Source organism: Ciona robusta, chromosome 10, assembly GCF_009617815.1.
Source record: "Ciona robusta chromosome 10, ASM961781v2".
Taxonomy (NCBI): domain Eukaryota; kingdom Metazoa; phylum Chordata; class Ascidiacea; order Phlebobranchia; family Cionidae; genus Ciona; species Ciona robusta.
Window position 1 is genome coordinate 4,193,061 of NC_143244.1, and position 27,970 is coordinate 4,221,030.

At 36.9% G+C, this 27,970-nt stretch overlaps 3 protein-coding genes across 4 annotated transcripts; all 3 read left to right on the top strand.

The window, feature by feature from the left end:
• The first annotated feature begins 718 nt into the window (after positions 1–718).
• LOC149729697 (uncharacterized) lies at positions 719–27,970 on the top strand. Its single transcript, XM_089886401.1, has 24 exons — positions 719–988; positions 1,113–1,236; positions 1,356–1,464; positions 2,101–2,229; positions 2,730–2,926; positions 3,273–3,457; positions 13,266–13,441; positions 14,014–14,109; positions 14,873–15,064; positions 16,036–16,250; positions 16,759–16,930; positions 17,439–17,544; positions 17,919–18,133; positions 18,740–18,941; positions 19,336–19,574; positions 20,360–20,480; positions 21,371–21,537; positions 22,026–22,244; positions 22,509–22,652; positions 23,061–23,578; positions 25,869–25,963; positions 26,252–26,378; positions 27,057–27,156; positions 27,630–27,970. The coding sequence occupies exons 1-24, from the start codon at positions 788–790 to the stop codon at positions 27,844–27,846; spliced, it is 4,266 nt and encodes a 1,421-aa protein (XP_089742527.1). The 5' UTR covers positions 719–787; the 3' UTR covers positions 27,847–27,970.
• On the top strand, positions 3,576–4,419 carry LOC149729698 (uncharacterized). Its single transcript, XM_089886440.1, has one exon. It carries the CDS (start codon positions 3,774–3,776, stop codon positions 4,413–4,415), a length of 642 nt encoding a protein of 213 aa, XP_089742566.1. The 5' UTR covers positions 3,576–3,773; the 3' UTR covers positions 4,416–4,419.
• Positions 8,912–10,849, top strand: LOC149729699 (sterile alpha motif domain-containing protein 3-like). 2 transcript variants are annotated; one of them, XM_089886424.1, is made up of 8 exons: positions 8,912–9,187; positions 9,251–9,470; positions 9,539–9,629; positions 9,685–9,834; positions 9,892–10,098; positions 10,164–10,302; positions 10,400–10,473; positions 10,538–10,849. In XM_089886424.1, exons 1-8 carry the CDS (start codon positions 8,968–8,970, stop codon positions 10,802–10,804), a joined length of 1,368 nt encoding a protein of 455 aa, XP_089742550.1. In that variant the 5' UTR covers positions 8,912–8,967; the 3' UTR covers positions 10,805–10,849. The 2 variants fall into 2 exon arrangements, with proteins under 2 accessions (XP_089742550.1, XP_089742549.1); XM_089886423.1 differs by having other exon boundaries at positions 9,685–10,098.

Consider the following 27,970-nt stretch of genomic DNA (forward strand, 5'->3'; position numbering starts at 1 on the left):
TTAGGGCTAGTAACCGACTTTGCAATGAGACTGCCCATTTAAAATGTATAGTGGGGAAGATTAAACACGTATATATATGTTGTTTTTATTTAGTCATTAGTAAACATATGAGGCAGTTCAAAATTAATGCAAATTTTTTTTTTATATATATATATATATAGTATTTTTGTATGTAGAATTGCTAGTACAGTAGGATGGGGAAGATGGGATACCTTTAGCACATGGTGTCCAAATATCCTGATCGTGTTTCAAACAGTTAACAACGGTTTATAGGAATCGTGAGGATATACGGTTTTATAATTCTTTGAACGTTATTTGTTTACTACCAAATTGGACGGGAAAATAAAATGAAAAGTGTCCCATCTTTCTCCACCCTACTACATAACTTCTTTTCTAAAAAACAATCTCAAGCTAGTTAAAGCGGCGAAGAAAAGGATATCAACAAAACGACAGTCGTTACAAGACGCTACTCAAAAAAAGTATTCAAAATTGATTACAAAAGTTCGAGTTGCCAAGTATATGTTACCTAATGGTATGTTCTTCATACACCCAAAGAATGCTGTTCTATTAATAATATTAACATAAACGTTTGGCGTATGACTCAATCTATACAGTATCAAAAACCTGTTTAGTTGGACGGCGTAACTTAGACAGAGAAAATTCCCTTTCTGATCTCACCTAAAAAAATGCTCCAGGCTACAACGCACAGCGAACACGTACACAGAGAGTCAGAAACAGTTCTATATTTGAATTCTGAGCGAAATGGAAATTAAGATTCCCTAAGAGTATGTTTGAAGCCGCGTTTTATATTGTTCTGTGTATATTACCGCTTAGATTTTCGGAAGCAGAAGTCATACAGGCACAGTTCGCTGTTCCTGACGTTTGGGATGGAGGCTTTCGAGGTACAATTACCTTTCCAGCCGACCGAGAGTTTCGTTACGGTTGGCTGTTGTACATAACTTTCGACATCGAAGTTCTTAATTTTGAGGTGAGCGCCGTTAAAACCCTATGCGTGTAGGCTTGTAAGCGTATAGCCCACACCTGTGAATTTTCTAAAACATCACGGAAACATTAGAAGCTGATGGTTTGATTTATTAAATTTATTCTTTTAGGTCCACGAGGGCATAGTACTCGGCGTACATCCGCTAAATAAGATATTCGTGGCACAGCATAAAGCTTATAACAGGCACTTATACATCGATTCTACAGGAAGACGGTCGCTTGGCTGTCAAGGAGGTAGGTGAACACATTTAATACAAATTCTTCCTATTAGGAGAGTAAACTGTTCTTTAAACGATGTCTTTTTAGAGGTTAGATTTAGATTAGAGTTATAGACTGTTGTTTTTTGTTGACAGAATCGGCAAGGCCACCGGCCGCAGAAGTTTTGTTCATTCCTATGCTTTCAAACGAGGAAAGTGTGGAGAATGCTCTTCGACGTGCTGTGACAGGAGAAAGTCCTTCCAGGTTTGTTTAAAAAGGTTTCAGTATTTTATACAAAAAGGATACCAAACTGTATCGGTTTAGTGTTGTATAGTATGTTGAATGAACTTGATCTATCGGCGCGGGACAAGGAAAATGGTAGTCGTTACAACACGGATGTTCTGTTTCATATATATATATACCCCGTGTCAGCTTACGAGTTACCATGTAGACATGTTACTTTATGAGTGGTCGATTTTTCATATAGTAGGGTGGGGGAGATGGGACACCTTTTTATTCTAATTTCTCGTCCCAATTGGTAGAAAAAAAGTAAATGCAAAAAATTATAAAACCGTATCCTCATGACTCCCATAGACCGTTGTTAATTGTTCAAAACAAGATATTTGGATATTATGAACTAAAAGTGTCCCATCTTTCCCCACCCTATTATATATGGCTGACGAGTGACAATTTGGACAACCCAATTAGTGACCGCTGGGTTGGAGCAATTGCCCTTTCTTGCCAAAACACATGCGCCCACAACGGCAGCAAAGACAAGCCTTGAATCCAGAACCGATGGGTTACAGCCAAGCACGCTAACCACTAGGCCACGGCGCCGGACAATGTTCGTACGTTTGACAGTCGTACAGCTACCGGTAATCGTTTAATCTTGCTTTTTAGCATTGGAGCAACAACTACAACAACCACAACACAAGCAACCCCGCCGATTTCGCTAGGACCATGGTGGACAGAGAGAATCACCACTACAACGACTACGAGCAGACCAGCCACGGCGACAATCGCTTTAACGTAAGTGTAAACGTGCGCCCCAAAACTTGTGTTCCACGACTTGTATTTACTGGAATACACCGTTCTTCTGTTGATTAGTTAATTAAGTGTCTAGACTATTGCAACTATTCCGATTTGCAATGGCTGACTATTAGCTACGTTGTAATATGAATTAATATAAGTGAAAATGTTGAAGTTAAACCATAATGTATATTTGCTTCAGTGTAGTTATACTGCATGGTCCGCTCTGCTGATTCGTTGTTGCTTTCGTCACAATTGTGGTTCAACGTAATGTAGTACTGTGGGAAAAGAGAATAAAAGCATATTCCTGTTACCCAACCGTACTATGAGAGTTTTATTTATTTTTTCAATTACTCTAACAAAAGTCAAATTAATTACAGCAAAAAAGAGAGAAGGGAATTAGCAACAAAAACACAGCCCTTGACTCCTTATAACAGGCCATGGCGAAACAAAATGGATATTCACAAAGAAAAGTAAAAAATATTTTTTTTTTTATTTAGCACTACTCTTCCGCCAAATTTATCCACACAAAGATTAAAATACAACCTTCGAGATGTGATCACCAAGTCCCTCCTCTTCTTTGAAGCACAAAGATCTGGTCATCTTCCTCCAAGCAACCGCATCCCATGGAGGTCTCACTCATGCTTGAGAGATGGGGAAGATCAAGGAATTGATTTAAGTGGAGGTTACTTTACAGGTAGCAATGAGAATTGAATGAATGTAACTTACTTTATTCGCGCTTGGCCGGAAAATGACGGTCGTTATAACACGGGTGTTCATACACCTTGTGCCAGCTTACAAGTTAGTGCATGTATGTTACTTTGTGGGTGATTATTTTTGGATTTTTTTATGTATGGCTGATAATTTGAATGAATGAAACTTACTTTATCCTTGCGTGGCTAGAAAACAACATTCGTTATAACACGGGTGTTCATACGCTTTATGTCAGCTTAGGAGTTACCATGTATGCTACTTTTTGGGTAGATCCTTTTTGAATTTTTGTTGATTTGTTAAAAACATAATCATTTTCAACTTTTTTCCAGATGGTGGATTTGTTAAATATGGATTTCCCATGGCTTTCACCACCACACAGCTTGCATGGAGTTTGCTTGAGTTTAGGAATGCTTATCTTGCTTCTCACCAAATATCTAATGTGATGAATGCACTTAAGTGGGCTACGGACTACTTTATTAAGTGTCATGTTTCCGAATTTGAATTTTATGGACAGGTAAAAAAAGTTTTTTTTTCATTTTTTCGGATAAGTGATACTGGATAGTGTTACAACAGTCTGGTCTATGGTTGAGCATATCATGCCTTTAACCTACTATGGATCTATGTGTATATTTATATATTGTAGCGCTCATTCCTGTGTGCGTGTGTGTGTGTGCGAAACGCCCCTTTTTATTTGCCTTCTTCTTCCGTTCTCTTTCGTGTTTCGCGTGCGTTCAAAACCGAATCATTACAATATATACAACGAGCAATAAGCATCGTCGCTACATTTTGGTGACCTCGACGCAAGATACGTTTTATCTTGCTGGTTAAAAATGACAGAAAGCGCAGTGACTTTGAAACTTCCTACCTTTTGGACAGAACAAGCAAGAGTCTGGTTTCAACAAACAGAAGCTCAATTTGCCTTGAGAAAAATAACTTGCGATGAAACTAAATACTTCTACGTCGTCTCGTCGCTTGATCAAAAAACTGCAAGCAGGTTGGTCGATCTGTTAGAAGAACCACCAAGGGACAATAAATATGGGAAGATTAAACAGCGACTTCTGGATGTGTTTAGTCTCTCTGAATATGAACGAGCGGCAAAGCTACTAAACATAAAAGAGCTAGGGGACAAAAAGCCTTCTGAGCTCATGGATGAGATGTTGTCTCTCATGTGCGGACATACCAATTGCCTTGTGTTCCGCTACATTTTCCTACAAGCCCTCCCTGAAGAAATACGCTTAGTCATAGCAAAAGAAGACTTTGAAGACCCCCGAGCCACCGCTTTACAAGCCGATGTTCTCTGGAATTCGCAAAGTCACGATTATCACATTTCGAAGGTGAAGAAACGCGATGAAGAACTGCAGAATTTCAAAACAAGAACCCGGAACGCACCAAAACTGTGCTATTACCACGAACGTTTTGGACAAAGGGCTACCAAGTGTCAGAAACCTTGCAATTGGCAGGGAAACGAATAAGCCGGTCGCTTTTAACATCATCAGCGACCGGCCGCAGCAACACTTTATTTTACATCCGGGACAGAAATACGTGTCAAAAATTCTTAGTAGACACCGGCGCTGAAATAAGTGTCTATCCTGCGTCTGCGTTACAACGCAGGAGTTCAACACGTGGCAAAGAGCTTTTGGCAGCAAACGGCACGAACATTCCAACGTATGGTTCGAGACAACTCCAATTGGATTTCGCAATCGGCACGTTTTCTTGGACATTTACTCTTGCCAAAGTTACGCAACCGCTTCTTGGCGCAGACTTCTTGCGCGCACATTCGTTGATGATCGACCTTAAGCGTAATCGTCTGCTGCATGCAAAGTTTTTCTCAAGCGTCCCTCTTCAAACTACCAATGAAGCCGCACCGCAGCTGAACACAATTGCCTCTAGTGATAACGTGTTCGCAAGAATTCTCTCTAAATATCCGGACATCACAGCACCAACACTTCCTGCTTCATTACCCAAACACAACGTCGAACATTACATTGCTACAACAGGACCGCCCATACACTCAAAAGCTCGAAGATTATCACCCGAGAAACTTTCGACAGCTAAACAAGAATTTAGGAAAATGCTGGAGATGGGAGTAATTCGAAGATCATCGAGCCCATGGTCATCACCACTCCACATGGTTCCAAAGGACGGTACTGGTTGGCGTCCATGCGGTGATTATCGCAGGTTAAACGCTGTCACTGAACCGGATAGGTATGCATTGCCGCATATCCAGGATTTCTCAGTCGGCTTATCAGGTGCAAAGTTCTTTTCAAAAATAGATTTGGTTCGTGGCTACCACCAAGTCCCTGTCGCAGAGCAAGACATCCCAAAAACAGCAGTCGTTACTCCATTCGGTTTGTTCGAGTTCATTCGAATGCCTTTCGGAATGAAGAACTCTGCACAAGTTTTCCAACGATTGATGGACAGCATTTGCCAATCCATGAAGTTCGCCTTCGTTTACTTGGACGACATACTCATCGCAAGCAAATCATTGAAGCAACACCTTTCTCATCTCAATGAACTTTTCCAACGTTTGTCGGACAATGGCTTAGTGATTAATTTGAAGAAATGTTCTTTTGGGAAACCACATATCGACTTTTTAGGTCATCACGTTGATGCAAATGGAGCCAAGCCACTTCCCCGCAAAGTAGCAGCAATACAACGCTTTCCACGACCTGATACTATCAAAGCCCTGCAACAATTCGCAGGAATGGTAAATTTCTACCACCGGTTCATACCTTCTGCAGCAAGTATCATGCAAGAAATATACAAAGCGTTAGCAAACAAACCTAAACAACTACTTTGGACGAAGGAATTAGAATCCAGCTTCAATAACGCAAAAACTGCGTTAAAAGAAGCGGTAACGCTTGTTCATCCAAAGCCACAAGCGCCAATATCGTTGACAACGGACGCTTCAGACCATGCTGCACTGTAAATCATATAGGTGGAAATTTAGGGGTGGTTTTTTTGTTATCGTGGTAACATCCACAAATGCGTGGAAATACACACGTGTGGTATCACTATTTCCACCATTTGACTTATATCAGCATATCTTGTACCCGCCCATCACCCAAAAGGTGGAGTTGGCCACCACTAATCAAAATATTGGATTTAGTGAAATAAAAGTATTTACTATATTGGATTTAGTGAAATACTATATTGGATTTAGTGAAATAAAAGTATTTACTATAATATAAACAAGTTGTCAGTGCATTTGGCTTATTTGTAAAACCTTGTTGAAATATATACTTCTAAATCTCACTCGTATGCCAATTTTGCATTTCGAAAAGAATTTTGTTTTAGGTTTGATTTGATTTTAAATTACCGAAGTAAACCAATGTCAAACAGACAGTGGGTCACGTTCAAAAGTTGGTTTTATTTATTTATTTATTGTTATTTCTGTGTTTGCGGCGTGGTCGTGGGAAAATTTACTGCGCATGCGCATTTCCGTCATGCAGTTTTTGTGAAACGTGTTCGGTTTTTTTGTATTAATATAGTGCAAACGCTGTTAGGAAGTAAAGTAAAGAATAAAGATCGGTATGTTATAATTGCATTTTCAATGTTATTTACTTACTTTTACAGTCTATTTAACCTAATTTAAAAATGGAGGGAATACCTTGCCCATATCAGGAATGCTGTGAAACAATGGCCAAACCAAGTTTAATTCACCATTTAAAGTTTGAGCATGGAAAGACTATTATTTACCAATGTAAAATAGCGAAATGTGGTTTAATTTATTCAAGTGTACGGAGCTATGAAAAGCATCTCCTAAGAATGCATTCCAATTATTCATCAATCATTCATCAGCAAGATCCAGTTGTTTCAGATTATGTGGAATGTCACAAACCCAATTCATCTGACGATAATGTTTGTGAGGGGGAGCAAACGTTTGTGAGCAATTTTGTTAAGTTTTGTTTGCAACTACGAGAGCGTTATATCTTGCCTCAACGCGCATATGAAACCATTATAAATGACATGACTGCCTTGTTTTCCCATTTTCATCAAAATTTAATCAAGCACTTCAAATCTGAGGTTGGATTCAATGAGCATTTAGAAAATCCAAATTTTTTACCAGACCTGTGGAAGAAATTACAGAACAAATCCATGTTTGAGCAGAGCTGTCAGTCGCTAGGGTTGGTTCAACCTGAAACAGTAAAGAGTGATAATAATAATAACATAACTTTTCAATATGTACCAATAGTAAAATCTTTGTCGAATTATTTAAACCAGCAAGATGTGCTGCAGGCAGTTTTATTGAATAACAGATCATGTGCTTCACAGACAAATGTTCTTTGTGATTTTACAGATGGTGAATATTTTCGTACAAAATCATATTTCAGGGGCAACCGAGACTTGTTGCGACTTCATTTTTATTGCGATGAACTGGAAGTTTGTAATCCACTAGGTTCTTCAAAAACAAAGCACAAGCTTACTGTGTTTTATTATTATGTGGGAAACATTGGTGTAAAACATAGTGCTAGCTTGAAAAATATATTTTTGGCTCTTCTCATTGAATCTAAGAAGCTGAAAACAATTGGTTATCATACTGCTCTTAAACCTCTTATAAAAGATTTACAGTTTTTGCAAGAGAAAGGGATTGTCACATGTGATGGTGCACATACACTATATGGTACTATAGCAACATTGTCTGCTGATAACCTTGGCGCTCATGAACTTGGCGGATTTCGAAAATGTTTTAGTAGCGGCCGAATATGTCGCTTTTGTATGTGCTTATATAGCGAATTAAAACAAAAAACACGTGAAGAAGATTTTGTTTTAAGAAATCCCACCACACATGCACTGCATGTTAGTGGTGTTGAAATGGACAGCACATTGTCTTGTGCATACGGTGTACTTGAAAGTTGTGCATTTTCATCAGTAATTGGTTTTTCCCCTGTTACGTCTTTGCCACCAGATATTATGCATGACTGCATGGAAGGTGTACAGCAGTATTTTTTGCAATACCTTTTTAGACACTTATCTTCAGAAAAAATTTGTTCTATCAGTGAATTAAATGAAAAGCTTAGCTGCTTTCCATATGGACCAACAGACTACAAGAATAAACCGAGGAGTCTACCAGGACAAGTTGTTCGTGTTAATGGAAAATTTTCAATGTGTGCAAGTGAGACGTGGTGCTTGTTTAGGCTAATCCCACTTGTTGTGGGACAGCTTGTTCCAGAAGGAGACAAAGCATGGAAGTTGTATTCTCTTTTGGCAGAAATAATGGAAATTGTTTTTGCACCTAAAATTGATGTAATGCATGTGAATCACTTAAAATTGTTGATTGATGAATTTTATTGTTCATTTCTTAAGGAAGCAGAAGACTTAATCAAACCAAAATTTCACTTTCTCCTGCATTATCCAAGACTTATAGCATATTATGGTCCTTTAAGGCACTTGTGGTGTATGAGATTCGAGTCGTTTCACAGGAAGTTAAAAAAAATAGCGAAAGTGTCACAAAACTTTAAAAACATTTGTTTGACAGTTGCACAAAGATTGCAGTATGGAAAATGTTACGAACATTTTAGTGGAACATGTATAGCAGAAGTCAATGAAGTTGGTAATCAAACTGTAACTAATTTAAACAATTTTGATACCAAAATATCCACTTTTCTTTTGTCTTTGACACCTCACTGCGCAGATAGTGTTTTGTATTCTGCCACTAGTGTCCATATAAATGGTGCAAAGTATGTGTATGGAAATGTTTTTTTACTTGACATAAATAATGAATTACCTGTTTTTGGCCAAATCAAGGATATTATCATTTATCATCAATATGTGGTAATTGTTTGTGTATATGTACTTGCTAAAAGTTTTGACAGACATTTGCACTCCTACATAGTTAGCACTACAGAGGAGTTAGTATTTCTGCAACCCGGATTTGAATTAAATTATCACCCCCTTGATTTATATGACATAGGTGATAAAAAAGTTATTCGTCTCAGACACACACTTGTGCAACAATAGGCTTAAAAATGATAAATGCGTTTATACAGCACTAACCCTGTGTTTCTTGTTTAGATTTTCAGTATGGCTTGTATGCCTTGTAAATATCTAGTTGTATTTAACAGTACAAAAAAAGTTATTACATGCAACAAAACTGAAATCCCTGACAAAATAATGGACAGTTTCAAACTTGATCAAGGTTTTGATATGAAATTGTTTGATGAGGATTTTGAAGAATGGGTTAGTATATCCGACAACTTGAATGAACTCCCGTCAAAAGGCAAGCTTCGTGTTGTAACTGAAGGTACTTTCATTCTACTTTTTGTGTAAAGGATGATAATGATTTAACCCCTGTTTTTAATTACAGAGGATGTTGAATCCGATTGTACTGTACCATTAAATACTTCGTCGGAATCGGAAGAAAGCATGGCACATGGGGAAACAAGTAAATCATGGCTGTTATCATACTCTCTGCCAAAGTTCCCTGCATTCATTTCTGACATATTGGAGACAAACGAAGAAATATCGACACACACTAGAAAAAAGATTGGACAAATCATTTTTGATTCCATGGCTTGTTACACACTGTATGTATATTTTGTTATTGTTCTTTAAAACTTCTTTCATATAAAGTTAGTATTAATTTATGTTGCAGATATCCCACTTCATTTGAATATAAATCTGTTTGCATGGCACTGTTAAAAAAATATCCGAACCTGGCCGATAAGAGTACAAAAGATGTTACAGTTACGTTTTATATAATAGTGATTTGACTCATTTTAAAAACTTTATAATATGCAGGGTACATGGCTAGTAAGTCTTAGACAAAGGTTCAGGGATATGCGAAGACCCATGTATAACAATGATACAGTGAAAGCTATGAAAAGGAAATATGGTTTTCATGCTAGGAGAGACGATGACCAGTTACAATCAGCAAAGCGTGTGTTTGTGGTAGGTATAGTTTGGTTTGATGTAGTATGCATTAAGGCAAGGTTTGAAATTTCACAGGCATCCGATTGTACGGAGGATGCAACAAGTATCAAACTACACATAAAAGCCTTGGATGCCGAACTTAAGAAAAAGGAAAGAAATCTTGATATATTGCAAGACAGAATGTCCAGAACTTACAGCATACGCAGAAAAGAGGTTCAGGAAGGGGACTTAAGTATTTCGGACATTATATCAAAGTACTCCGCCTTAAGATTACCATTATGTGTGAGTAACATGTCGTCAGCTTTGTATTGTTATTATTTGTATTCTACTAATATTGTGTGTTTCAGTTTCTGGAAGAAGCACAACGTGTTTTCAAAGCTGATATACAAGCTAAGTTAAATGCAGTGAATCCTAACATTTGGAAAAAACTGGGAAACTTAACTAAAATTGCCAAACCATGTGAATTGGATAAGTGGATGGTTGATGGTAAGCACAAGTGAATTTTGCATGTGTTGTCTTATTTTGGAACATGGTGAAATTTATTCCTCATGAAATTTAATTCAATTTTTTTTTACTTTAACAGAAAAGAGTTTGGCACTACTCTTTCTTCCAAGAGTATTTAAAGAAGAAACAGAACTTTACATGATCTATAACATGGTTTGTAATTTCTTACAAATTCCTAGAAAGATTTTCATTTTACTTACATACAAATTTCCTGCAGAAAAAGGAGGAATTGTGGCTTCCAGAGAGTCCCTATCCATGTATGGTCATTTCAAAAAATGAAATTGGCATATATGTTCAAAGGGTTTTTTTGTTCAACGCTGAAAATGCAAACGCAGCTGCAGTGATGGTTTTTGCATGTTATTGGGTTTTTGATATTGAATTTCCCAAAAAAAATCGTAAATCTTTGTCACTGTTGGCCGCCTTGGCCGAAATAGAGGAAAACGTTAGCACGCCTGTGCAGCGCATTTTGAACACAATACGTTGAATACTTTTGTATGTGCTAATAAAAATGACGTTCTTTAAATTATAACGGGGTGTTTGTTACCCGGTCAGGGGTGGAAAAAAAGCATCCTGGACGACGTTCAGCAGGGTGGAAACCCACACGCTGGGTTTCCGGTAAAGGTGGAAACCACCAACATAGGGGTGTTTTAGTGGGACCACCCTTGCGGGTGGTGACTACGATACTGTTTGATTTACAGTGTGTGGGCGGTGTTTTGGAACAACACGTTGATGGTCGCTGGAGACCGCTGGCATTCTTCAGTCGACAGTTACGACCTGCGGAAAAGAAATACAGCACCTTCGACAGAGAACTGCTGGCCCTTCATCTGGCCGTTCGCCATTTTCGTTACTTTGTAGAAGGAACAAAGTTTACAGCATATACCGACCATAAGCCATTAACATTTGCCTTTCAAAAGGCAGCTGATCCTTGGTCCGCTAGACAACAACGACATCTTAGTAGCATATCTGAATATACAACTGATGTTCGATATGTTAAAGGAAAGAACAACGTGGTGGCAGACGCTCTGTCACGTTCTTATGTTTCCGCAATACAGACCCAACCAATCGATCTGGATTTCAGCAAACTAGCTGAAGCGCAATGTTGTGACGAAATCACTGCATACCGCACAGCGATGACATCTTTACAGTTCGAAGATATAGCCGTCAATCAATCGCAAGCGACATTATTGTGTGACGTATCTACTGGAACCCCGAGACCAGTAATTCCCACAAGTTGGAAACGGCGAATCTTTGATGCTGTTCACGGGTTGTGTCATCCTTCAGTGCGGACGACTCAGAAAATCATAACAAGTAAATTCGTATGGCATGGAATCAAAAAGGAAGTTCGTCTTTGGGCACAACAATGCATACAATGCCAAAGATCCAAAATCCATCGCCACGTCCAAGCACCACTCGAACAAATTGCTGTGCCCGATGCGCGGTTCAGCCACATCCACATCGACATCGTTGGGCCATTACCAGAGTCAAAGGGATATAAATACCTGCTAACTATCGTAGACCGGTACACCCGATGGCCAGAAGCTATTCCTTTGGAAGAAACCACAACCGTTAGTTGTGCAAGAGCTTTTGCTTATCATTGGATCTCCCGGTTCGGTGTTCCAAACAACATGACGTCTGACAGAGGGCCACAATTCACATCAAGTATGTGGAAAGAAGTTTGTAATATGCTTGGCATCAAGCACCAGTGCACTACGGCATTTCATCCCCAGGCCAATGGCCTGGTCGAACGTTTCCACAGACACCTCAAGTCGGCACTGACCTCACGCCTTTCAAACACAAATTGGCGCGATGAGCTACCATGGGTACTGCTGGGAATTCGCACCATGCCGAAAGAGGATTTAAACACCTCAAGCGCAGAGCTGGTATACGGGTCGACCCTGCAAGTTCCGGGAGATTTCGTCGCCACCGTACACCAAGAACCCGCACCATCAGAGTATCTTCGAACACTGCGCGAAGCACTGGCTAAACTGTTGCCAATGCCTACTACAAAACATTGTTACCGTAAACATTTTATTCCTCGTATGTTATTGCGCAGTTCCTTTGTTTTTGTAAGAAAGGATTCCTATAAACCCCCCCTTAATCCTCCATATGAAGGCCCATTTAAGGTTGAACAACGCCACGAAAAATATTTTGTTTTGGACATTGGTGGCAAATCACAAACTGTGTCCATCGACAGACTTAAACCAGCCAATGTTGACCTATCGCAACCCTTACCAATTCCAAACCTTAAAAAGCGTGGTCGGCCTCGAAAAAATTAAGTCGTTTCTGGGGGGAGGTGTGTAGCGCTCATTCCTGTGTGCGTGTGTGTGTGTGCGAAACGCCCCTTTTTATTTGCCTTCTTCTTCCGTTCTCTTTCGTGTTTCGCGTGCGTTCAAAACCGAATCATTACAATATATACAACGAGCAATAAGCATCGTCGCTACAATATATATTTAACCCAATAAAGTATACTAACCACAAAGTGCACAACCAGAATATGTGAATGAATGAATGTAACTTACTTTATCCTCGCGTGGTCGGAAAACGACAGTCGTTATCACACGGGTTTAACACCTCGTGCCAGCTTACGAGTTACCATGTATGTTACTTTGTAAGTGATTATTTTTTTTGGATTTTTGGATTTTTTTATGTATGGCTGATAATTTGGACAACCCATCAGTGACCACTGGGTTGGAGCAATTGAACCCATTACCTAATGGTTACAGGCGCGCCAACCAAGGCGCCAGACAACCACTACACGACGGCACCGGACAGTGTTAGGTTATTGTCTAACTTATTATCTAAAAGGCCTAAAACAAAGTTTCCTGCCATGCCTAACTGTAGAACCTCACCCATATGGAATATAGCAATATAATAAGGTTTTGTGTGGTAAAAAAACTATGCTTTTGTCATGGAAAATGTAATAGTATTTTAATTTTACATGCCAGGTCTCTAACAGCGACATTGATGATGTATATTGGGGAAGACCCGAAGATTTAACAGGGAGTCGTCCTTCATATAAAATAACTCGCGAAAAACCCGGCTCTGAGTTGGCTGCTGAAACTGCAGCTGCAATGGCAGCAACTGCTATTGTGTTCAACAACACAGGGACAAACTATTCAAGGTATTCATATTCTTATAATTCAAACTTTATATTCTTATAATTCAAACTTTATTGGTCTAGTTCAGGGTTTCTTAACCTTTTCTTGTATGTTTTACTCTTTTAACAAAGTTGAATATTGGATTTATCCCCGATGTATAAATTTCTCATTTACTAAGACAAGGAAATTCCCCCTAGGGTTATATTTACCCCAAGTTAAGAAAGGTGGTGTACTTAATAAATGAAGGACACAACAATCATTATAAAATTGGTTTTCACAACATCAATGTTAATTGGTTTTCACAACCTAATTCACAACCTTTTCGGTTAAGAGTTGCCCCTAATGTAGTTTTGTTGGTAATTGTTTTTTGATTTTTTGTATGACTGACTATTTGAACAGCCTATTGCCAACCATTGGGTTAGACTAGTAAACACTAAGTGTCCATCTCTATAATATACAGTCACAATGGTAGTAGCACAGAGCATCCAATATCTTTTGTTTATGATGTTAGAGCTCTAACAGAAAAGTGATTGCTAGACTAAAATGATTTCTATTTAAACCATGTGTGTATCAATATGTGCGTTTTACTTCACAGTATATTGCTTCAACATGCAAGAGAGTTGTTTAACTTTGCTCGTTTACATAATGGCACGTATCATGACGGTATCCCTCAAGCCAAGAAATATTACAAGTATGTTGATATTTTTTATGGTATGAAATAATGTACGGAAAGATATTAATATTGTTTCTATAGTTTTAACCTCGTTAAGGTCAGTTTTTATGCAACTGTAATTTATTGTAATAAAGTTACATAGTTGTTTCATGTATACCTGTTTTGCATATTCAAACTGGAATTATGGTTTTACAGCATTATTTGTACTTTTTGTGCATGTATACTTTATAAACTAAACTTTTTACCAAAGTCATTTTTGAGTGTCATAAATAGCACTGAGGAAGAATTATAGAGAGAAAAAAACAAAAAAAACAACAATAAAAAGTAATCTATCTGTATTGTTTTTTCATTTGTGTTTTATTCCAACTTATAACAACTGTTGTTTTATTGTTGTTCTCTCTTTTTTTGTGTTACTGCAAGCTACATTCTGTATCCTTAAATAATATGTTATAGTAAGGCCTAGGGTGGGAGGAGACTGGACACCTTTAGCACAGAATATCCAAATATCCTAATCTTGTTTTATACAATTAACAACGGTCTATGGAAATCGTAAAGATACAGTTTACAATTCTTTAGGTATTCTTTGATTACTACCAAATGAATGAGAAAATAGAACGAAAGGTGCCACATCTTCCCCACCCTACTATAAAATAACTTTTAATTTATTTCCTTTGGTTACGAAAAGTAGCTTGCAGTAGTCATAAAAGAAACATAGAAATAATAATAAAACAACAGTTGTTGTTATATATATATTAATTACAGTATATTCTTGCATCTTTAGATCCTGGAGTGGATACTGGGACGAGTTATCATGGGCGGCAGCATGGTTGTACAAAGCAACCAACGAGCATCAATATTTAACGTTGTCCAAATATTATATCGAGTACAACCCTGATGAGTCAGCCATGACAACTTTTAGTTGGGACGATAAAAGACCAGGAGCAACCTTCCTGCTTGCTCAAATAACTGAGGAGTATGTATTTTTTTAACCATTTGTACAGAACATTTTTATATTCCAAATATCCTAATCTTGTTTTAAATATTTAACAGTGGTCTATGGGAGTCTTGAGGATGTGGTTTTATTTTTCCTTGAATGTTGTTTGTTTACTAACAAATGGGACGAGAAAATAGAATGAAAGTTGCCCCAGCTTCCCCCACTCTACTAATATGTTTTTTACAGAATAGGATATTATTTGATATGTTTACTTATAAGAAAGTATTTCCCTATTAATAAAGGTGAAAAGATTATGAAAATAGCACAACTTTTTACATTATCATTGTATATGATAAAATAAAGTCTAATTATGAATTTATGATATGTCTAAATTGTTTTTCATTCTGTAAATTCGCACATATTTTTATTTGTACAGGCCATTTTTTTACATTTGCTTATTGCAGAGTATCATATTATTAATACTTTTCCTGAGAGGATTTTTATTTTTATTAATAAAAAGTACATAAATTAAGAAAATAGCAGCTTTTATTTATCAAATTTTCACATTGTCACATTAAGCATGGTATTCTGTTCTATACTACATGAACCAGGTACCAAGACCTGGCACTTTGTCCGGCGCTGTGGCGTAGTGGTTAGCGCGCCTGCCTGTAACCATTAGGTAATGGGTTCAAGGCTCGTCGCTGCTACCATTGTGGGCGTATGTGTCCTTGGGCAAGACACTTAACGACAATTGCTCCAACCCAGTGGTCACTAATGGGTTGTCCAAATAATCAGCCATACATAAAAAAAATGAAAAAATTCCCAAACAGAATAATCACCCACAAAGTAACATACATGGTAACTCGTAAGCTGGCACGAGGTGTTAAACTCGTGTGATAACGAATGTCGTTTTCCGGCCTTGCGAGGATAAAGTAAGTTACATTCATTCATTCATTCATTCACTTTTCGTCAAATATTTTTTTAAATTTTATTTACAATTTTTCCCTTAGGTACAGGTATATTGACCAAGTCAGTGACTTCTGTGATAGCTTGCTGCCTGGAAGAGGTCCAGCTTATACTCCAAAAGGTTTGCTCTACATTAGTGAGTGGGGACCAAACAGACACGCTGCAAATACGGGGTTCTTATGCATGTTGGCAACGAAAATTGGACTTCGAAGAGACATTTATCAAGACTTTGCTTACCAACAGCTTTCATATATTCTTGGTAAGTTTTTTGCCATTTTTTATAAAAAAGTTTTAATAATTTTAAAAAGTTTTGAAAAAAATGATAAACTTTTATAAAAATAGCCTATTGTACTCCATACCTACTTCAACCACCTTTTTTCTCCAACATGCTTATATTAATAATCTTTTAAGTGTCTCATTTGGTATTAAAAATCTAGTGTATTTCTGAGGTTTCGTTTGCCATTCGGCAAAACATGTTAAAGCATGTTCATTCTGTCTTAGAATATGCTTATACTATATAACAAGCGTTTTTTTCTTTTACTTATATATATATAGTAGGGTGGGACACCTTTTCAATCTATTTTCTCCTCCCATTTGGTAGTAAACAAAGAACATTCAAAGAAATATTAACCCTATCCTCACCACACCAATAGACCGTTGTTAAATGTTTAAAACACGATCAGGATAATTGGATGTTTTGTGCTAAAGGTGTCCCGTATTACCCTACCCTGCTATATATTATTATATTATCTTTATTCTTTATGCAGGTGAGGGTGGTCGTAGTTTTGTTGTTGGTTTTGGCAACAACTCACCTGATCGACCATACCACCGTGCAAGTTCTTGTCCCAGCCCCCCTGCAGCTTGTTCATGGGACAACAAGGATACAGACGCACCTAACCCTCATACACTAACTGGAGCTCTTGTAGCAGGACCAGACAGGTATGCTGGATCCAGTTTTTTGAGTTAGCACAATTTAACACATAAACTCATTTTTTTGAAGTGGCAACAAAATTTTAACAAAGAAACACAATTTTTTAAGTTAGCAACAAAATTTTAACACAAAAACCCATTTTTTTAAAAGTGCCAACGAATTTTTAACACAGATTTTCAGTTGTTTGAAGTGGCAACAAATTTTTTTTAACACTTTTACACTTATAAGGTGACCTAATATGTATTTTTTTATCGTTGTTGTAGTCTTTGGTGTGGTAAAACTGTTGCCTAGTTTGTAGAGTTTTTCTTGTAAGACCTGACTAAGTGTAGTTTTTTCAGCACGCTGTTGATTGACTATGATTAAAATTGCAGGATGGTACAGAAATTAACATATGACGTAGACATATACATTCAAATTTGGAAATAATATTATTTTATTTTTAAAATCTGATATTAAGTTATTGTAAAACAAGGTTTAAACTTTGGAATGTATGCTTAAAAATGTTACTTTGGTTAGGTGGGATGCATTTTCAAATGTTCGTTCCGACACAAAACACAATTCTGTTTCCATTGATTTTAATGCTGGCCTTCAATCTCTTGCTGCTGGAATACTGGAAATACAGGTAGGAGAGAAAACATTTTGGTCATCCTTTTTCTTCTCTCTCTCTTTTTTATTCTTCTTCTTTCGCTGTCTCTTTCACGATTGGTTTTTCTCTCTTTATTACTATTTTTACTACCTAATCTACAACTGTGAAAAGTAGACAGGATATAGCGACAAAAACAGTTGTTAAAACGCCTTTACACAAACATATTTATGTTTATTTGGAAAAATAAGCATGGTTGCTACACCTAGAAGTGTCTGATAACACAGCACAGTAGTTAGAGCACCACCTCTAGTTTAGCAGATACAGATTTTCGACTGTGTATTTTTTGGCCTAATATAGATCGAGTACCACCAAAACCTTTACTTACAAGATCATTTACCCTGTTGTCCTAGGTCACTGGTCAAACGTTTTCCGAACCCAACCCCGAAGAACTACTTTCTGCAATTTCCGAAACGTTTTCGATTCGACACGATTATAATGAAGTATTAAGAAAATCACTTCTATTTTACGAAGCACAGAGATCTGGAGAGTTGCCGGCAAATAACCGAATATTGTGGAGAAAATCTGCGTTTATTGATGACCGTGGTTTAAATGGGGAAGATTTAAGGTGGATGGGATTTTTTTCAATTCTTAATGTTTTTTTTTGGAAAGCAAAACCTTTTCTCTCTGCTAAAAGCGAAACTTTTTCTGAAAGGATAACTTTCTGCTGTAGAAGTTTTATTTAGGATGATTTTTTTGGTAACAAAATCTAAAATTTTAGGTGTCAGACCATTAGGTACAACTATTATATATGACATCACAGCAGAAAAAATATATATAGGATTACATATGTTTAAAAATAGAAGTTCCTGAAAGGTCCTTTTAGGGTATGATTGCTTTTTAAACCTAACCACTAAAAAAACATGTATAGTAGGGTGGGAGAAGATGGGACACCTTCAGTACCTAATATCGAAATAACCTGCTCGTGTTTTAAACAATTAACAGCGGTCTATGGGAGTCGTGAAGATACGGTTTTATAATTTTTTGAATGTTTTTTGTTTACTACCAAATATGACAAAAAATGGAACAAAAAAGTGTTCCATCTCCCCACACCCTACTATGAATTTCATGTTGGAAAAAACTTTATATATAATTATAGTAAACAATTGATTTTACACACCCTACTGTTGGGTTTTTAAAACTTTATATATTATAAACAAATGATTTTATACAGTGGTGGGTATTTTGATGCTGGCGATTATGTGAAGTTCAATTTCCCAATGGCATTCACCACAACTGTGTTATCATGGGGTGTTCTGCTATATGCAGATGCTTATAATGAAACAAACGAGTTAGAAAATGCAAGAGAGGCAATTAAATGGGCAACTGACTACTTCATAAAGTGCCACGTCAGCAAATTTGAGTATTATGGACAGGTAAAATATGGGTTTTTATATTTTAATTGTATTATAGTGTAGTAACAGTAACCAATTATGCACCCTACTTAGTTATTTACGCTTGGTGTGGTGATGTCAGTTGTGTATTTTTATACACAGGTGTCCTATTTCCTAAACCTCTTGCTCCACTTAAGGAGTTACAACATATGTAACTTTGTGAGTGAATGTTTAAATTTTCAATTGTCCACAAAGTTACATAAATGGTAAATCGTAAGCGAACAAGAAGTGTTTGAAACAAAACACCTGTGTTATAATGCAGCCATGCGAGGATAAACAAGTTACATTACATAATATCATAAATACCACTACTTCTGTTAATACAGTCCACATATTAAAAAGACTCTGCAATAACAGACACTAACTTCACCCATAGGTTGGTGAAGGACGTATCGATCACGTTTTCTGGAGATCCCCACCCAGGAATGAACGAAGAAGAGCGTTTAAACTCACGCGGTCTGCTCCTGGGTCCGAAGTTATTGCCGAAACTGCTGCTGCCATGGCTGCAGCTTCTATGGTTTTCAGTCAAGTAAATGCGTCATACTCTCAAGAGCTTTTGAGCCATGCAAGAGACCTATATGAGTTTGCAGATACCTATAGAGAAATGTACCACAGGTAGGGTAAAATTAAAAATTACGAGATTGACTAGATTTGTATGAAATGATAACAGTCTGAGTAAATAATATAGTATTTTATATGAAATACTAATATTGTGTGCTTAATATACTATTTTTTAATGAAATATTGATAATCTAAGCGCCTAATTTTCAGAACTCTGGTAAAAACAACAGTCTAAAAGTGGCTGTACACAGTATCCGGAATTCATCTGTTTTGTCCCGATTTCACTGCCGCATGCGGAACTCGCAGGCGAATTTGCATGGTTGCTACTGTGTACAGCCACCTTTAGCCGTTTTTTTGTATGATACACAAAAAATATTAAAGAAGTTTTAAATCCGAAATAAGCATGAAATAATGAATGAATGAATGTAATGAATGAATGTAACTTACTTTATCCTCGCGTGGCCGGAAAACGACAGTCGTTATAACACGGGTTTAACACCTCGTGCCAGCTTACGAGTTACCTTGTATGTTACTTTGTGGGTAATTATTTTTTTTGGATTTTTTTCATTTTTTTTATGTATGGCTGATAATTTTGACAACCCATTAGTGACCACTGGGTTGAAGCAATTGTCGTTAAGTATCTTGCCCAAGGACACATACGCCCACAATGGTAGCAGCGACGAGCCTTGAACCCATTACCTAATGGTTACAGGCAAGCGCGCTAACCACTACGCCACGGCGCCGGACTAATACTTTGTATACAAAATGTTTGCAGCTGGTAGATAATCTCACAAGCCACTATAGCTATTTTAGTTGAGCTAATCATAATATATGTTCAGGTCTATAAGAGATGCTGGTAACTTTTACCGCTCATATGCTGGATATAATGATGAACTTACATGGGCAGCTGCATGGTTATATTCTGCTACCAATGAAAACCAATATCTGGTGGATGCGCAGGTATGTCTTATATTTACACACAATTGTGTGTCTTCGGGCGAGACACTTAACGGCAATTGCTCTAATCCAGTGTTCACTGATGGGTTGTCCAAATTGTCAGCCATAGATACTAAAAACTACCCCCCCCCCCAAAAAAAAGATCACTCACAAAGTTAGATAAGTGGAAACTCATAAGTTGGCATGAGGTGTTTGAATCAAAAAGCCTGTGTTATTAGGACTATTGCTGACCCGCTACATTGGGGTAAATAAGTTACATTCATGAATTTAGTTTAATTGAACAGCATGTAACTTAAGATTAAATGCTAAATCAGCAGTTATTTAACTTTCTAAAACTCTGAAATTATCCACACATTCTTCAAATAGAGGTTAACACCACTTAATGCATTACATTTCAGCTATTTAATCTGAAGCATATTTTTATTTGATATTATTTAATAAGAATTTTTTATTTTTATGGGTGAGGTCAAGGACCTGGGATTTAGGCCAGATTTGGCCCATTACCCCAACACCAGGAAAGTCCATTAAAGTCCTTTGTGCGGCCGGTGCCGCGACAGCGCATTGCAGTCGGACACGTATTATATTGGCACCATTTTTTATCCTTGTGTGCTTTCGAGTTACCACACTTCCCAACTTTATGTATGGTTTTTATTTGATATGGCTTACAATTTGGACAACCCATTAGTGACCGCTGGGTCGGAGCAATGTCTGTTAAGTGTCTTGCCCAAGAACACATATGCCAATCAGTTTTAGTACCGCTGCCGAGCATCGAACCGGGGACACTTTGGTTTCAATGCAGGCGCCTGAACCACTGAGCCATGGCGCCGGACCGATTAATAAGAATTACTTGTATGTCTTTATTCATATATCTGGTTATACAAACTGTTCACCAGGCAAAATACACTGAGTTTAATTTGGCAAGCAAGAAACCAAGTGGTTTTCACTGGGAAGACAAAATAGCTGGCGTCCAACTTCTAATGGCTCAGAACACAAGGAATGAAACTTACAAGGTCCACGTTGAACAGTTTTGTGACCGTTTTTTACCAGGAGCAGAGTTTCCGTAAGTAAAGTTTTTGTAAAATGTTTTTGAAGCTGATTTTGTAGACATATGTAATTTGTGAGTGATGATTTTTAAAAAATGTTTTTGAAGTTTTTATCTCGGAGACCTATGTAAATTGTTAGTTTTTTTTTTAAATGTTTTAAAACTTTAATTTTGTAGACGGATATAACTTGTGGGTGATGTTTTTTTTACAAATGTTTTTAAAGATGATTTTGTAGACGTATGCAAATGTGAGTGATATTTTTCTGTGTGCATTAAATATTACACAGCCCAATGTTAGTACAGGGTTAGAGCAATTACCAATAATTGTCTTGCTTATGACAACACACTCGCCCACAATGGTAGCAGCATTAATTCTCAAACCCAGTAATCTCAAGTTAAAAAAATGCTCTAAACATTTTTCTATGCCGTGCTATTAAAATTATTTTGTTTAGTTTTTAAAACATAATAAAAATAAAAATATAGGCAATTTATTCTTTGTACTGCAGGTACACACCAAAAGGACTTGTATACATACAAGAGTGGGGCGTTTTACGTCATGCAGCAGGTGTTGCATTTATTTGCATGGCAGCTGCTGACTTGGGTATCAAGCAGAATGTGTACAGAGATTTTGCCAAGCGACAAATACACTACATGCTTGGTGACAGTGGTCTTGGAAGTTATGTGATTGGATATGGACCCAACCCTCCCACCAGACCTCACCACAGGTGCATATTGTTGTATAGTGTAATGGTTAACACCTGTTTACAAGCGCCGTACAGTTGGTTAGCATGACTGCCTGTAACCTAGAGGTAATGGGTTCAAGGTACTTCGCTGCTACCATTGTGGGCGTATGTGTCTTTAGGCAACGACAATTGCTTCAACCTAGTGGTCACCTATGAGTTGTCCAAATTATCAGCTACACATAAAAAATAAAAAATCTCTCTAAAACTATTACTAAAGTTTAATATAACCACTTGTATTCCATACAGAGCAAGTTCATGTCCAGTTCCACCAGAACCTTGCAGTTTTACTGCATTGCGTAACCCTGGCAGTAACCCCCACGTATTAGTGGGTGCATTAGTTGGTGGTCCAGATGGTAATGATAGATTTCATGATGATAGGCAGAACCACAGGTAAAAAAAAGTGCTGTAAATATAAAATATGGAGGATTTCTTGCTAAAGTGTATTAAAGTGTTTAAATTCATTTTTTTTAAATTGGTGTAATGACTGTCTTAGCCCTACCTCGAAAGAACAGATAAGGTACTTTCATTTATTTGCTTTTTTGGATACAATTGAATTAAACCAGTGGCCACTAAAAAAATATAAAATAAAAATAAAATAAGCGGCCAAAAAAATCACAGCGTTTTTTATTGTAACAAAATCAGCTCAGTAATACTGTGTTCCCACACAATTTAAAAGCAAAATTAAACAGATTAGGACAAACAGAAATGCTTGAAACCATAGCAAATAAAATACATTTACAGTTAACAAGAATTTGCAACCTGCTTATTGTATTTATTTCACACTAATACTATTCTTAGGAGCTCAGAAGTTGCCTTAGATTACAATGCAGCTTTTCAATCTGCCATTGCTGGCCTTCGGTACCAAGAACTCCACCCTCCTGTAACAACAACGACAAGCAACCCTGATATTACCACAACACCAGCTCCATATGTTTCTGTGACTTCCAACAACACAGATTACGTTGATATTGATAACTATGGCTTGATAAGTGATGTTGATTTAATGGGGGAGCTAGATTTAAACTTAGGCGGCTTCGATTACAGTGATTTACTTGCAACTACAGAAAGTTCAATAAATCAAACAGAGAATGCAACAATAGATGTAACGACTGCTCAGACAACAACACAACTACAAACAACACAAGCTGTAACAACTGAAGCACTAACTACTACAAGTGAAACAACAACAATTGCACCTACAACAGCTCAAACAACTATTCAAACAACAGCAACAAGTGCTTCTGCCAGTTCGACAGTGTCACCAAGAGTTATAACTCCACTAACAACAACAACAACAAGCACTGTATCTGCTGGTGGTAAGTTAAACTAAAGACCTACCACACTAGTTTTTATTATAATAATGATAATGACTTAACTTGTCTCTTCGATTACGGTAGCAAAGAATTAAAAATATTTGGAAACAAAAAGACAGAATATAGCGACAAAACAACAGTTGTTAAAACACTCTTACAAATAAAAACATATTTACATTTAGTTAGGAGAGAAAAAGGTGTGGTTGCTACTAGTGATGTACCGAATCGCTAAAAAAACGATTCGGCCGAAACCGAATATTCGGCCATTTGTGCCGAATCAATTCGGCCGAATCAACCGAATCGTTTATGACGTCATTCGAACCTACGGCGACGGGCGGTCGGTAAAAACGACATAAAGGAAAATACTTTATCATGGCACCGTGTTACACACAAGTATCAACAATTTCAATATAAGTCTTTAATGTGGCAATAAAGCGTTGTGGGAAACATTAGTCTCCTAATAACGCGCGTATTTACGAACCAAAACTACAGGAAAGGTAAATCGTTGGGAGAAAAGCACAACGGTGACGGACGAGCGTGGATTAGATAAATTTATTTTTATCGTAACACGGACGAGCAGTTATTCGAGAACTTAAAAATTCTTTACTGTAACGGCGTAATCATTGACAAAACCTGTGTTACGAAAACAAAAAAAAAATATTTACTTTTGTGACGAAAATAACATTGTGTATGAGCGTCCCATTTTACGCTCTGCGTCGGCTTGGGAAATAAAGGAAGACGCATGCGATAGCATACTTTCAACACTTAGTAAGCGAAGCAATCGTTGTGAATTTGTTGTAGAAACCGACGAAATGCTAATCTCAGTCTAATTTGCGAGCAGCCTGTGCCCCGTGGTATATAAATTGTCGGATTTATATGAAATGTTTTTGGATTTTGAATGTTACATAACGTAACATGTGTATATAAATTTTAAATTTAATATTTTAGGTGTAAAATTAATATCTTGAAACTGGGATTCACGAAACTCTGATTTTCGCGCGGTGCCTAAGAACGACGTTTTTGGCTTCTGTCCAAGCTCGGCCGGGACCATACTTAGCAATATTACATTACAATTTGTGTTGGTTCTAATTTCCTGATAGATTCGCTCCTCGCACTTATATTTGCATCAATTAAAATTCACATAATCTCGATTTACCTGCATTTATACTACTCACGGTTACTGGCTTAAAACTATACCGAGAGTAAAAAAAATATTCGAAAACTTTACTTTTACATTTTGTATTCTGCTTTGTGCTAAAAATGTGCAGGGGATCGTGCGCAGACGCGTGCCCTATTTAGAGAGAAAAAGCGAGTGTTTCTTTATCGACGACCGGGAGCAGACGCGTGCACTATTTAGAGAGAGAAAGCGAATGTTTCTTTATCGACGATCGGGAGAGACGCGTGCACTATTAAGAGAGAGAAAGCGAATGTTTCTTTATCGACGATCGGGAGCAGACGCGTGCACTATTTAGAGAGAAAAAGCGAGTGTTTCTTTATCGACGATCGGGAGCAGACGCGTGCACTATTTAGAGAGAAAAAGCGAGTGTTTCTTTATCGACGATCGGGAGCAGATTCGGTCGCGAATGTGAAGAAGTTTATCAAAGTGCGCGTGTGCCATAGCCCATAAAACCGTATCCGAAATGATTTGCGTTGCTATAAAGCATGACGATTAATTGAATTAAACTTATTGGTTGCAAATAGTCTTTAATTCTTATCTCACAAATTGCGCAAGTTCTTGCTAATCGTATCTATATTGTCTGTGAAAAAGTTCGGTTTTTGCCGAATCTTTACGCACGATTCGGCCAAAACCGAATCTTTGTCAAAATCGCTGATTCGGCCGAATAAATTCGGCAAACCGAAACTTCGGTACATCACTAGTTGCTACACTTAGGAGAAAGAGGTTATTTATGTTTATTGTTTAGTTATTATTAAGTAAGTCTTTAAATCAATTCTATATAGATAAAGGCCAATAGCAAGGCATCTAAGCTATTTATGCTAGAGTTAGCCAATTATTCCATAAACGATTTATGCTAGAGTTAGCCAATTATTCCATAAGCGATTTATGCTAGAGTTAGCCAATTATTCCATAAGCGATTTATGCTAGAGTTAGCCAATTATTCCATAAGCGATTTATGCTAGAGTTAGCCAATTATTCCATAAGCGATTTATGCTAGAGTTAGCCAAAAGTATGATTTTGATTCAAAAATACTCTTCAAGAGTCTAAATGGAAACCGTTTATTTTTGTGATTTTGTTACAAAAAGTTGTCTAACAAAACTATTTATTTTGTTGAAGAAACTGATTGTGTTGCTTTCAATATATTTGACACCTGTGCTGCTCAAGGACTTGTGGGGAATAACAGGAATTTATGTCGAATCAGATCTTTCAGGGTAAGTTAGTACACAATGATATTCATAAATTTCCTTATATTAATTCTGTTTCATTGAGACTACAAATTTTTTTGAGTATATTTTTAAAAAGTGTTATTCGTTCCAAAGTTTATTTCTTTTCTCGCTGTAAGCCTATACAATACAAAATTAAAATACCACTGAAAATTAAAAATACACTGTACAATTTTGTTATAGACTGTATAACAATAGGCCTACATACAAAACTAAAAAACCAGCAACTAAGTAGTACAATTTTCAACAACAGTTTGAGAAAAATATCCTTTTCAGGGCTGTGCTAATAGACTGGGATCAGCATGTCATAGTTTGTGGGCGGTGTGGCCAGTATGGAATAACGATCACGCATCGAATGATCACTGGTTTTCTGAAGAGGAACAACAGTGCCAGTCTAACTCAGGTCAGCTTATAACTGTAAAAATATAATTTAAAAGCTTTAGTTCAAAAACTGTAAAAAAATAGCGAATCTGACCCTGATCTCATAGAGTTGAATATTTCTTGTGTAAAGAAATACAGTAAAAATCCGGTGCTACGAAAGCGTAATAGATAAATTTATTTCAACCAAATGTTTAATAAAAGATATATGTTGACAGCTTTAAGGTTGTAATAGTAGGTTTTTAACTAATACCATGAAACAGTGGTTAGAGCTCTGGTTTATTATTCAGAGGGAAGCTAGATGCTAAAACTCCCCTAAAAAATAATCACCTACAAAGTAACATACATGGTAACTTGCCAGCTGGCATGAGGTGTATAAACATTCGTGTTATAACGACTGTCGTTTTCCGGCCATGTGTGAATAAAGTAAGTTACATTCATTCATTCATACTCGTATGTGGATTAACATGTCTTTGGTCAAGACACTTAACCATAATTGCTCCTTATAAAATCTTCAAATTGGTACAGCTATGTTTGTAACTCTGTAACTCTGAGTTGCTTGCCACGTGACAACATATAGGTAATATTTATTGGTTAGTTTTATTGTTGCAAAAACTGCTAAAACTATTAGTTTTTTTGTTATTTAAAGGATATTTATAAATAAATGTATTTGGTTGATAAATAATGACATATTTGTTTTTAGTTGAAAGACAAAACTGCTTGTTGCGAGGGCTTACATCAGCATTTGAAGATTGTTTACTTGTTATTCAAAACCAAATTGGAATCGCAGCAAGAAAATGCAGGTAAAAAAGCATTTCTACTGAACTTAAAACTGGTTATAGTAAAAATTGAAACCTAGTAGAGTAGAATGAGCCTTTAGTATAATTAGTCAAAGGTAGAGGTATTGAAAGAATTAAAAATATCCAAGTTGGAATATTGGTCTGGGTGAAGTTTTTTCATTTGGTAATTAAAATGTAATTGCAGGAAGAAAATGCAGTTAAAAAATAAAGCATAAATATTGTAATCTGTAGTAGAGGAAAATAAACCATTAGTAAAATTATCAAAAGTAAATAAGTCGTATAGGAAGGTGCTTGTTCATTAAACTCAAAACAACCTGCAAGTTGGACTGGTCTGGAATCTGGCAATGAATCATTAGTTTAATTAAGAAAAAGGTAAAAACGTCTAATAGAGAAGAGCTTGTTCATCAATACCTAAAACGCCACAAATTGGACTGGTCTAGAATCTGGATTATTAAGCTTAATATCTGTTACTGCAGATGGCAGAGTTACCAGGAATGTGTGAACAATCTGGTTGGCCATTGCCCTTTAACATGGCAGACATGGGATTTATGGAACACTAGAGATACTGGCAATCCACGCTTCAGTGAACCACAAAGAACATGCAATAATGGTGGAAGCCAAGTTGTTTTTACATGGAGTTATATGCTGCTGTGTTTGTACCTTTCTCTACACATGACTTATCAGGTGTTTTGAATTAGGTTGGTGTAAAATAAGGTTAGGAGCAAAATTGTAAATTTCAAATGCTGGCCACAGCAGATACAGCAATTTTTACTTGTTTATTTTAAGTGCTATGTCTTTAATAAAATTTGCATCCTAA

Bases quoted from the DNA above. Each gene is read 5' to 3' on its own strand.
- LOC149729697 (XM_089886401.1), top strand. From the start codon at position 788: ATGTTTGAAGCCGCGTTTTATATTGTTCTGTGTATATTACCGCTTAGA. The intron at 2,230-2,729 runs GTAAGTGTAAAC...TTTTTTATTTAG, and splicing joins ACGGCGACAATCGCTTTAAC to CACTACTCTTCCGCCAAATT. The intron at 13,442-14,013 runs GTATTCATATTC...TTTACTTCACAG, and splicing joins ACAGGGACAAACTATTCAAG to TATATTGCTTCAACATGCAA.
- LOC149729699 (XM_089886423.1), top strand. From the start codon at position 8,968: ATGGCTTGTATGCCTTGTAAATATCTAGTTGTATTTAACAGTACAAAA. The intron at 9,630-9,684 runs GTTACGTTTTAT...TATAATATGCAG, and splicing joins AGAGTACAAAAGATGTTACA to GGTACATGGCTAGTAAGTCT. The intron at 10,303-10,399 runs GTAAGCACAAGT...TTACTTTAACAG, and splicing joins GGATAAGTGGATGGTTGATG to AAAAGAGTTTGGCACTACTC.
- LOC149729698 (XM_089886440.1), top strand. From the start codon at position 3,774: ATGACAGAAAGCGCAGTGACTTTGAAACTTCCTACCTTTTGGACAGAA.